Source organism: Salvelinus sp. IW2-2015, linkage group LG17, assembly GCF_002910315.2.
Source record: "Salvelinus sp. IW2-2015 linkage group LG17, ASM291031v2, whole genome shotgun sequence".
In the NCBI taxonomy this organism is placed as follows: Eukaryota; Metazoa; Chordata; class Actinopteri; order Salmoniformes; family Salmonidae; genus Salvelinus; species Salvelinus sp. IW2-2015.
The window spans coordinates 37,343,066-37,355,555 of NC_036857.1; the positions used below are offsets into that span (position 1 = coordinate 37,343,066).

At 40.5% G+C, this 12,490-nt stretch overlaps 1 protein-coding gene across 1 annotated transcript in view; it reads left to right on the forward strand.

Annotated features, from left to right (window-relative positions):
* The window catches only part of LOC111976804 (BTB/POZ domain-containing protein KCTD5), a 47,781-nt gene extending 37,598 nt beyond the window's left edge, over positions 1-10,183 (forward strand). The window contains exons 4-6 of the mRNA XM_024005946.2: positions 1,161-1,256; positions 5,120-5,245; positions 9,862-10,183. Coding sequence (XP_023861714.1) covers positions 1,161-1,256; positions 5,120-5,245; positions 9,862-9,891 — 252 coding nt within the window. The 3' untranslated portion in view covers positions 9,892-10,183. The remainder of the gene's footprint in view (positions 1-1,160; positions 1,257-5,119; positions 5,246-9,861) is intronic.
* Positions 10,184-12,490: the final 2,307 nt, after the last annotated feature.

Consider the following 12,490-nt stretch of genomic DNA (forward strand, 5'->3'; position numbering starts at 1 on the left):
GGGAGGCCCAGGATTTATATATATTTTTTATATATCGTTCGCAATGGATGTTAAAAACACTTTCCTACATTTCCGCGCAGCAGGCCAGGTACTTCTATGCGTGCTCAGGCACTCATGCTCCCTCAACATTATCAGGACATAGAAAGCAGACATGCTCATTGCTCACATGAACCACTCCAAACAATAGACAAATCTGGTAAATGGTTATGAACTAAACCAAAACTTGTTTCTCACAAGTGTAGCAGGTTGTGAACTCTGCAAATAATGTTTCCACTCCAAAAATGGTACATGATCCAAGGGTATACGAGTCGCCCAATGAATGTGCAAGAATTGGTGGGAGACAGCTGACCCATTCTGGAGAGAGACTCGTCTATATCTTCGCCACACACCCCTCCCCTTTTTGTCTCAACATTTTAAATTAGAATCAAGACACATCTTCACACATTTTAGATGCTTTTCACTGACAGCTGCAGCTGAATAATCAGCTAGGTCTATTGTGATTTGAAACAATCCACAGCAGTTTTTCTTTAAAAGAAGCTAGTGATCCTCGATTCCTTTGTGGCGGTCATGCTTTCTGTTGCAGTATTTTGAATGATTCTATTTCTGTGTAGACAGATGTACCTTTACTTCCCTATTGGACTCACCGCTATGCCATTTATATCCTGTTCTATTGGTTTTCATATCAACTTTATTTCATTGTCCAGAAGCCAAAGGCACAATCCTAGTCATATTAGCAACCCATTCAAGTTGTTGCATATGGAACTGATATCCGGTTGCCTGTTTAGAATGGTGTTTTCAAATCAAAATCAAATGTTATTTGTCACACGCACTGAATACAACMGGTGTAGACCTTACAGTGAAATGCTTACTGACAATGCTGTTAAGAATATACAACAACAAAAAAAGTAAGCAATAACAAATAATTAAAGAGCAGCAGTAAATAACAATAGCAGGGGGTACCGGTGTCGAGGTGCACGTTGGCAAATTTTCGAAGATGACTTTTTATTGGCTGCTTCATTACTTAAGTTGCATGTTCTGTTTCGATGCAGTAGCATTATCTAAATGTTTATTTTGTCATTTTGAGCAACATGGGTGGACGTCCTAATGGGTTATACACCCAATGCATATGGGTCGGGGTAAAGCTCTCACTCTCTCCCCAGGCTCCAGTGAAGCATGTGTACCGGGTGCTGCAGTGCCAAGAGGAGGAGCTCACCCAGATGGTGTCCACAATGTCAGACGGCTGGAAGTTTGAGCAGGTAACGCTGCCTCCCACCACAAGGAGACAAATGTTCTTTATTTGTACTTCCCTCACCCCGTAATCCTCATATCACCCAAACAATCCAATCCATTAATTTGAAATAGTCCTTTTTTTTCCTTCTGTGTCTTATATGTGATCTGGGCATCGCTCTGTGCTCTGATTGGTTGTTGCAGCTTGTCAGTATAGGTTATGGGTGGGCCCAGCAGTCAGTTTCTGCTGAATTGTGAAAGGGGAGGACTCTACTTTCCCAAACCACAGCAGAAAGGTGTGTCCCACAATGTTCTGTCCTTGGGCTGGTGACTGCATGTCTCCTATGTACCCATTCACCCTTTTGGCCTCTGTGTATCCCAGCTTTATGCACACGAGGTGGCCATTTTGAGTTGATTTTAAGATGTGTACTGTTTGTCCGACAAAGGACCCAAGTGAACACGGCACCCTTTGTGTCTGACTATCTCCTCCCCCTTCACATTTTGTTTTCTGGTAATACTCCTTGTTATTTACATGTTTGTCTTGACAATGTATTGTCTTAAGAGGACATTTTTGGGACCATGTTTAATCTTTAACACAGTGCATTCAAAGTATTCAGAACCCTGGATTTTTGTCCACATTTTGTTACGTTACAGCCTTATTCTAAAAAAAATATATTAAAAAAATCCTCAATCTACACACACTACCCCATAATGACAAAGCAAAATGTTTTTTTTTATTCATTCAAAATGGACATACCTTATTTACATAAGTATTCAAACACTTTGCTATGAGACTTGAAATTGAGCTCAGGCGAATCCTATTTCCATTGATCATCCTTGATCATCCTACAACTTGATTGGAGTCCACCTGTGGTAAATTCATCAAAACATTTCTGCAGCATTGCAGATCCCAAAGAACACTGTGGCCTCCATTATTAAATGGAAGAAGTTTGGAACCACCAAGACTTCCTAGAGCTGGCCACCCAGCCAAACTGAGCATTCGGGAGAAGGGCCTTGGTCAGGGAGGTGACCAAAAACCCGAAGGTCACTCTGACAGAGTTCCTCTGTGGAGATCGGAGGCACATTACAGCCCGCTTGGAGTTTGCCAAAAGGCCCCTAAAGACTCTCTCGGACCATGAGAAACAAGATTCTCTTGTCTGATTGGACTCTTTGGCCTACAATGCCAAAGCGTCACGTCTGGAGGAAACCTGGCKCCATCCCTACGGTGAAGCGTGGTGGTGGCAGCAGCATGCTGTGAGGATGTTTTTCAGCAGCAGGGACTGGGAGACTAGTCAGGATTGAAGTAAAGATGAGCGGAGCAAAGTACAGAGATCCTTGATGAAAACCTCTCCAGAGCCCTCAGGACCTCTGACTGGGGTGAAGGTTCACCTTTCAACAGGACAATGACCCTAAGCACACAGCCAAGACGACGCAGGAGTGGCTTTGGGACAAGTCTCTGAATGTCCTTGAGTGGCCCAGACTTGAACCCGATCGAACATCTCTGGAGAGACCTGAAAATAGCTGTGCCGCAACGCTCCCCATCCAACCTGACAGAGCTTGAGAGGATCTGCAGAGAAGAATGGGAGAAACTCCCCAAATACAGGTGTGCCAAGCTTGTAGCCTCATACCCAAGAAGACTCGACTGTAATTTCTGCTGAAGGTGCTTAAACAAAGTACTGAGTAAAGGGTCTGAATACTTATGTAAATGTGATTTTTTTCAGATTTGTTTTTTTATATATTTGCAAAAAATTCTAAACCGTTTTTTTTGTTTTGCTATTGTGTGTAGATTAAGGAGGGAAATGTAATTTTTAAACAAGGCTGCAATGTAACAATGTGGAAAAAGTCAAGGGGTCTGAATACTTTCTGAATACACTGTATGCTAGTTGAAGGAACATATTGAAGCCTGATTAGGCTATACATTGTAGTTTAAACATGGATTCTGTTAGTGGTACGTTCCAAAGCACTTCGTTTTCCAGATTCAAATTTGTCATTTTGGTCAAGCACTTAAACGCTCTTGAAAGAATTTGGACTGCAAGTGTGTGAGTGGGTAAGCACTGATTGAGTCGCCCCTGTCCCTGTGGGGAGAGGATCACTGGATCTCCCAGACAGCTGGAATGTTACTAATAGTCTTACAAGGGTCAGACGGGAAACCCCTTAAAACACATACTTGACCTAAGCTTAAGGCTCAGCAGCAGTGAGCCTAGTCGTCTGGGGATATGTAACCAATTACTCCTCATTCAGAGCCACTCAGTCCTGGGTTGTTCATTATGGCACGTTTTCCAACAATTTTTTTGGGGGAGAAGTTCAGATAGTACCGCCCAGTTTCACACCCTTTTCTGATCTTTTTCTTCAATCTGTGCTACTGAACCCGATCCTGGGCTGCCTTCAGGTTCCTAAATACTCTTGCTATGTCCACGGATCATCCACGCTAGATTGGTTGAGAAAGGTTCTTGAATCACGTTTTTTTAATTAATGTACTTAAAAAATTTAAATAAAACTTTATTTTTACTAGGCAAGTCAGTTAAGAACAAATTATTATTTACAATGACGCCAAACCCGAACGACGCTGGGCCAATTGTGTGTCGCCCTATGGGACTCCCAATCACGGCCAGTTGCAATTCCGCCTGTAGTCGAACCAGGATCTGTAATGACGCCTCTAGTACTGAGATGCAGTGCCTTAGGCTGCCGAGTGGTGCAGCGGTCTTTGGTGTATGAATGCTTATTCGAAGTTACCTCAGAAAACAAGTGATCTGCAAGTTGACTGCACTTTAAGACGTATTTGGGTTTAAGTGAGGTTGAGGTTTTGACCATATCATTGGACTTGAATGGGTATCGCGATGGGTGAGAACTGAGACTGGTTGTACTTGGTACAGTAGCTATAACATTTAGCATCAATATAGAGTAGCTTAATACTCTTGCCTCCTGTGTGAGACATCTCTTGGGAACAACACGGCTCCTGCAGAAGTGGCTAATGAGGCTGTGCATGTCGAGACATGCACACCCACAGAGTAAACTGTACTGTACACATACTGACTGGCTGAACACAAGTTAATAGCATTCGACTAAGAGGAGGAACAGTTGTTTGTCTGACATCGTCATATGTATTTTGTAGGCCGAAGTACTCCGCGTTGATTTGCATGACATCACCTCACCGTCTGCATGTTTGTTTAACAATTTGTTTTCCCTGTAAGTTTTATTTGTCCTTTAAAAAGTTAACCCTTTAAAGACCCACTCCAGCTATTTGTGAACGTTTCCTGTTGTAAAATGATATTCCAAGTATAAATACAGTACTCACTTAATATTATATAAATTAGGTGACAGGAGTTGGCAATTCAAGGAGTTGGTCTGATGGGTGCACTCTGACATTTTAGTTGTGAATTCCATACTGTAACTAGATCACCTGGCTGCACAACAGTGAGTGACTCACAATGCTCAGGTCTCTCTTCATTGGTTGCTTGTAAACAAACGCCATGTGATTGGGTACTACCAGTAAGCTTCATAATGAAAAGTTGTGACCGGTGAAATGAAGAACGCAATCTTTATCGCCTAACGTATCGCACAAGTTAACTGCAGGTATTTACTTAAATGTAGCTACAAATATTCACATTTATTATTATAAAAAAACTTAAAATAGTTTTGAAAACCATCTAGTAGCTAATTCCAAATACCCCGGTGTACGGTATATTACCGAAGCCTATAGCCAATTCACATTTTGTGTTCTGAACTGTTTCAAGCTCTGTCATGTTTTCTACCTATTATCTAATGCTTTTTATTACTGTTCAAACTCATCACATTTCTGTTATCTAAGTACACTGTAACCCACTTTCTGTCCTCATTTTGTCTCTGAAGCTAATTATTTCTGTGTGCTCTCTCTCTCTTCTCACCCCCCCAGCTGGTCAGCATTGGCTCCTCTTATAACTACGGAAACGAAGACCAATCTGAGTTCCTTTGTGTGGTCTCCAAGGAGCTGCACAACCAATCATATGGCACAAACAGTGAGCCCAGTGAGAAAGCCAAGGTGAGTGTGAACACCGGCAGTCAGTTAAGTGAGAATTCCATGACAAGCTTGTCTGAATAGTGGCTTGTTCTGGATGTCTAAATGTACCACATTTACTAACCCTGCTTCTATGGGACAGTGATAAATGGCCCTGGTTTGCTGACGTAAACGCTCATAGAGGAGTCAATTTGAAAGAAGATGGGTTTGAACTGCTGCACAGAGTAATACATTGATAAATGCGAGTTTTTGTATTTTCTGAAAAGTATAACACATTGGTCAATTAGTTAGGTTAGCGATTGAATTAGCCTTCATTGAATCAAGCAAAGTCCTTTTTCATAGCAGTTAACATTTACTTTCAACAATTTTGTGTCTAAATCAAAAGGACAGTTCTGTTTTAGTGTAAAGTTATCAGTCAGAYGACACTCAGGCCTAAGTGCATTTTTCCAGTATTACAAGATTGACGTAATGTTAGATTTGACCTTAGACCGAACCCCCCCAAAATCAAATATCCATGTTAGTAGGACCTTGAACATGGGCTTGAGGATTACTGGGACTATTAGTGGGGAAGTTCATTCTCTGAGGGCTTTTGGATCAAAGTAGCAGGCCTAGTTGTGGGAATTACTAGTCCCATCTGCAGGTCCCCATGTGTGCCCAGTCCTCCAGGGCATGCTTCACTCACTTATTTTCATCAGGCTCCTTCTAGTCCCAGATTTGGTAATTCTATTGAATTCGTGCAAATAGGCTGTGATTTTTAAGGGTGTTTTCACACAGTTTTGAGCTATAGTTCGAATCAGTTAGATTATTTGTTGTTGTATTTTTTCCATTTTGGTTCGTTTGGTTTCATATTGCCAAATGTCAAACAAACTAAAATGCCCCACCAAAGAAAACACGTGTTCATGCAAGTAATTTGTTTATTGGAGAAAAATTCTAACGTTAAATCCGTCTGACTATCAAGAAGCATAACTTACTTGTGTGTCCCCAAACTTCATATGACTTTCGCTTTGGTCTTCCAACAACATGTGGGAGAAAATGGCACAATAGCCTCTCTGAGATAAATGGGGAGGTGGGCAGGGCAGGCAGGCAGGCAATGAGAGAAGGCATATCGGCTCGATTGCAAGTGAATCTTACTTGAAGGCTATAGCTCCAGTCTTCCCTAATCTGCATCAGATGCGCCCTTAAATGCAGTGCTACTTACAATGTTTCAGAAATATTAAGTTATGATGGGCTTCTGCTTGCATTTCATCAAATGCTTAGTCAAACAACCAATAAATGCTTAGTCAAACAACCAATAATCGGCCTACTGCACGCCTCTGGTTATTTTCCTCTTGTTTGGTCAAGACTGCATTCACACCTGCAGCTAACCGTACCATGGTACAAATGGAATCTGACCAAGACCGCCATTTTTGTGTGAACCATGGTGCATTGTTTAGTGCGCTCCGGATAGTGCGCACCTTTATTTAACTAGGTAGGCTAGTTGAGAACAAGTTCTCATTTGCGACCTGGCCAAGATAAAGCATAGCAATTCGACACATACAACAACACAGAGTTACACATGGAATAAACAAAACATACAGTTGAAAAAATGAAACAAAAAGTCTATATACAGTGAGTGCAAATGAGGGAGTTAAGGCAATAAATAGGCCGTGATGGCGAAGTAATTACAATATAGMAATTAAACACTGGAATGGTAGATGTGCAGAAGATGAATGTGCAAGTAGAGATACTGGGATGCAAAGGAGCAAGATAAATAAATACAGTATAGGGATGAGGTAGGTAGATGTGCTGTTTACAGATGGGCTATGTACAGGTGCAGTGATCTGTGAGCTGCTCTGACAGCTGGTGCTTAAAGCTAGTGAGGGAGATATGAGTCTCCAGCTTCAGTGATTTTTGCAGTTTGTTCCAGTTATGGGCAGCAAAGAACTGGAAGGAAAGGCGACCAAAGGGGGAATTGGCTTTGGGGGTGACCAGTGAGATATACCTGCTGGAGCGCGTGCTACGAGTGGGTGCTGCTATGGTGACCAGTGAGCCGAGATAAGGTGGGGCTTTACCTAGCAGAGACTTGTAGATAACCTGTAGCCAGTGGGTTTAGCGACTAGTATGAAGCGAGGGCCAACCAACGAGAGCGTACAGGTCGCAGTGGTGGGTAGTGTATGGGGCTTTGGTGACAAAACGGATGGCTCTGTGATAGACTACATCCAGTTTGTTGAGTAGAGTGTTGGAGGCTAGAACTGTGAGTGAACACCTTTTGAGAATCAAGTCCAAAAGGTGTAATAGTAGTCAGTAGCTAGGTTTCTATCCAATTGGTGACAGATTTTAGTGCAAGTTTTCTAAAAACTGCGTAAAAAATTGGTGCATGCGCTCTTGACCACAGTTCACTGATAAAGTGAACAGGGTAGGTTATATGATGAGGGATGGATAARAGCAATATCATTTGTAATTGGCAGCCAAACATTGATCATGTCACCAGCATTCAAATAATACCCTCCAATATTTATTAGAAAATTTGCATCAAGCTCATCACTTAACCACCATGAAGTTCATCATACCTTATTTAATCTGCATGTAAACTCTTAATGCTTTTCCATGTGGTATTGGTAGTACAACCTAACATATCATTGCGCGACTTCAAGTTTACTTATACATGGTTTATTTTATAATACCGCAATTGTCACAAACTATTTCACCGACCAAAATATTATCCCACTGTCTAGAATGTTTTGTCGACAATGGGAAATTTTATACATATCTGCTGTTTCCGTCAGCCCTGTTGTGAGTTTTTATGCATCAGGTAATTCATTTGCATGGAATGATTGGATGGAAACCTGGTTAGTGATGCATCCCCAGTCGGAGAGTCTTCATTGGACTGATGTTAGTTAGTTAGTTGGAAGGTGAATGTTTTTGTAACATTTACACAACCCCATATGTTGTGTCCCCCCCCCCCCCCAACTTTACCCTTGACATTTTCTCCCCATTCATTTTCGTTCTTGTAAAGACTTGTCTTCTTCCTGTGCCATTTGCATGCTGCATGTTGCTCAGAGTGAAGATGAAGAGACGGATTATGAAATGAATGACTCTGATTAGGGTTGAGCACTTATGACTCAACGGTGAGAGCTCAGCTCTGCTGCCCTCCTAACTCCTGCCCCTCCTTTCTTTCGACTCTTGTATTCTTACCTTTTTCTTTCCATAACTCCACCATGCGCCTTTGCCCTGGTGCTTGTAACCCTGGTGCTTGTAACCCTGGTCCATGAGAGGATTGTGTCTGGGATTTTGGTCCTGTCAGGCTTTCAGTCACTTCGTCTTTAAAATCAAATGTTATTTTGTCACCTGCTCTGAATACAACAGGTGTAGACCTTACAGTGAAATGTTTACTTACAAGCCCTTAACCAACAATGCAGTTTTAAGAAAATACCAACAAAAAAAGAATTGCAAATATTTAAAGAGCAGTAGTAAATGACAATAGCGGGGCTATATACAGGGGGTACAGAGTCAATGTGTGGGGGCACTGGTGTCGAGGTAATATGTACATGTAGGTAGAGCTATTAAAGTGACTATGCATAGATAATAACAGAGTAGAAGTGGGCGGGGGGCAATGCAAATAGTCTGGGTAGCCATTTCATTAGCTGTTCAGGAGTCTTATGGCTTGGGGGTAGAAGCTGTTTAGAAGCCTCTTGGACCTAGACTTGGCACTCCGGTACCGCTTGCTGTGCGGTAGCAGAGAGAACAGTCTATGACTAGGGTGGTTGGAGTCTTTGACAATTTTTAGGGCCTTCCTCTGACATCGTCTGGTTCAACACACTCTTTAGGACCAAGGTTGACTACACCTGTCAAGCTTTTCATTTAGCATGTGCAAATACACTGATCATACCGAACATTAGGAAAACCTTCGTAATATTGAGTTACAGCCCTTTTTGCCATCAGAACAGCCTCAATTCGTCGGGGCATTGACTCTACAAGGTGTCTAAAGCGTTCCACAGGGATGCTGGCCCATGTTGACTCCAATGCTTCCCACAGTTGTGTCAAGTTGGCTGGATGTCCTTTGGGTGGTGGACTATTCTTGAGAGACACGGGAAACTGTTGAGTGTGGAAAAACCCAGCAGCGTTGCAGTTCTTGACACAAACCGGTGCGCCTGGCACATACTACTATACCCCGTTCAAAGGCACTTAAATCTTTTGTCTTGCCCATCACCCTCTGTATGGCACACAATCCGTCTCCAGGCTTAAAAATCCTTCTTTAACTTGTCTACTCCCCTTCAACTACTTTGATTTGAAGTGGATTCAACAAGTGACATAAATAAGGGATCATAGCTTTCACCTGGTCAGTCATGGAAAGAGCAGGTGTCCTTAATGTTTTGTACACTCAGTGTATTTGCTTTATATTGCTGGCATGGATGGTGTGGTTAGCTTAGAAAACCCTGAAACATATCCTTTCCCTCTACTCCTGTGTGTGTGTGTGACCCATTCGCAGATACCAGACTTAAAGATCACATTAATTACTTCTAACATACTGTATGCCCGTCATATTTAGCGATGAGCCTGCTGTAGTATATTTTCTTATTTACAGTTAGGTAATTGCAGGAATATGTTTTTACATTTTATTTTAACATTTAACTGATTTTTTATTCCTTTTGCATTTGCAGATTCTTCAGGAGAGGGGATCCCGAATGTGACGGATCAGTATTACAAGCTCCAGGTATAACGATGCAAACATATCATTGACGAGGAAGACCCTTTCACTCAACAGAGAAGACATTAGTCGAGAGGGACTTACATTTTGTTTGTTTTTACTCCATTTTATATTTTATTATGTAAATAAGTCTGTTTACAGACTTTGTGTGCCTGTACAGTTAAACTGGATTTTTTTGAATTAGTGACAAGTTGTTTTCCAACAAATTATGAATTATAATCATTTAAATATTTTATGCTATAAAACATGGTCATACACGGCCAATGATTCACTCAGGGGCTACTTTTGAGTTTTTCTTACACCTTCTAACTCAAGGGAATCTTAAGGGATCATGATGGTCTATCTATATTATCAAGTTTAAACCTGTACTGTCAGTAGATTAAAATATTTTTTAGAGGGAAATTAATTTAGGTTTCAAACAAGTTTAATACTTCCTTAACTGGTTTATCCTCTATTTTTACAGGGTACATTTAGTTTAATAAAGTCTTTATTTGGGGGTAAGATATTTTAGGGAAAGGTTGGGGTTTGCTAATATTTTTTGGGATGGTAACGGTGAAGGAATATCTTTTAATATCCTTAGGTTTTTTGATGTACATAATCTAAAAATTCCAATATTCATATTTAACTCGAACTGCACGTTTTGTACACTGTATAGTTAAACACAACTACAAATGTACGTTGTTGTACTGGATATTACAAGCTAGAAAGTCTTGACAATTAAATTATGTTGACTTGAGTTTTGAGATGTTTGTACAGAGGTCTCTGCATATTAAGATTTGTAAATCAGGATTTCAGTTGTTGATGCTCAATATCTGTTTTAGTTAGAACACACCTGGAACGTCTTTTTGATATCCAATAAGAGGAAATATACCTTGGCTCAGACGTTGACTGTTAAGTTGTACAAAGATGCGTTTGTCTTGCAAGGCTACACATTCTTTGAGGCATTTTGTATTGTGTAGACTTCATACAGCGTTTCAAGCTCTACAATAGGAGGAACACTGTGCCCAATGCTTTCCTTATCCTGCAACACTGTTAAGGGGAAATACTGCATTTCAGGACTTTTTTTACATTTATTTTTAATATATACAGTGAGTTGTTTCTGGCCTGAGATGTGGCATTGCTCTGTTCGATATTTCATTCACTTCTAACTTTTGATAGTGTTGCCTTTTCCCATGCAGTGACGACCAAATACAATGTCTTATGTGCAGCTTACACATTCACTTTCAGTGTCGGGATAAAACAACTACATTTCTGGCTGCAGRCACACTTTGTGCAGCAGGACACAGACATAACTCCTTTCACACACACCCACATTCTTTTCACGTAATCATTTTATATAATTAAAGGTTATTGGATGGATGCATGTTTTTTTTTTTTTTTTTATACACACAAGGGCTTATAAAGTGGAAATTATTAAATCTGCAAAGAAGTTCAATCAAATAAGAGCGGGTGTTTTGCCGGCGCTAGGCTATGTTTACATTTGCTATAGTATTCTGACGCCTTCCAGAGATCTTGCACACCCTCACATACCTTAACAGATACTGACTTGTTTTGACTGGAGCAAAGAAAACAAGCACTCCCCACTCCAGATAAATTTTAAACGCATGTTAATAGTTATATGTTTACATATCATATACATTTCAAAGTGGTTTGCTACCACTTCAATGTTAAAGTGCAAGTAATCTCTTGAGGACAGACTATGTAAATTTAAATGGTACTGCCCAAATTGTGAGATTTTTAATTTGGGACTTTTTTTTTTTGTGATAGTGATTATCAGTGGAATGGTGACTAGCTCAGGCAGCTCGATGACACTAGTTTTGGTCTAATGAGGTTTGTTGCAGTGAGATTATTTTTAGGTTTAGTTTGCTTGGTTCCATCTTAACCTTAGCAGTCTGTGTACTTTAGTCTGACCTGTATAAGCTGGCTGCACTACTTCCTCAGCAGCATCCTGCTTCTCACTGCTAGACTACATGCCATGGAGAAATAACAATTATTTTGTCCACCAAAGTATCCAGTCAAGTTCCCAGTATATTATGAGTCAGCTGGTTACTTCATCACAGAACACTGCAATGCATGATTGAAGACGGTCACATTTAGACCTATTATTCCAGAGTAGATGGAATTTATTTATTCCTTTATCAGAATGATGATGATGCTGTTGATATCAAAGATTATCATGCTGTCATCACTACATCAGTCACTTCTGACTAATACCATGTTTTTATGCAATGTTTAAAATAACTAATGTTACTGGGATAGATTTATGGTCTTGCATAGGATAAGTCCAATAAAATGGTTTGTCTTTCACATTTGGTATTTGTGTGTATTTTAATGCAATTTGTAGCAGCGCACTCAGGATATTTTTTTGTAAGATTGTCTGAATTACACATCAGCAGACATCAATACTTCAATMAAATTATCAATTGTAACTTAAAGCTACACAGTTGAATATGAGATGAGGCATAAAAAAGACACGTCCAAAAACTTGAGGAAAGTATGACACTCACTAGTGACAAAAGTGCAAGCTCTCTTAAATGGAGAAAGAAACAAGTTAACATACAAACTTCATAGCACCCTGTGTG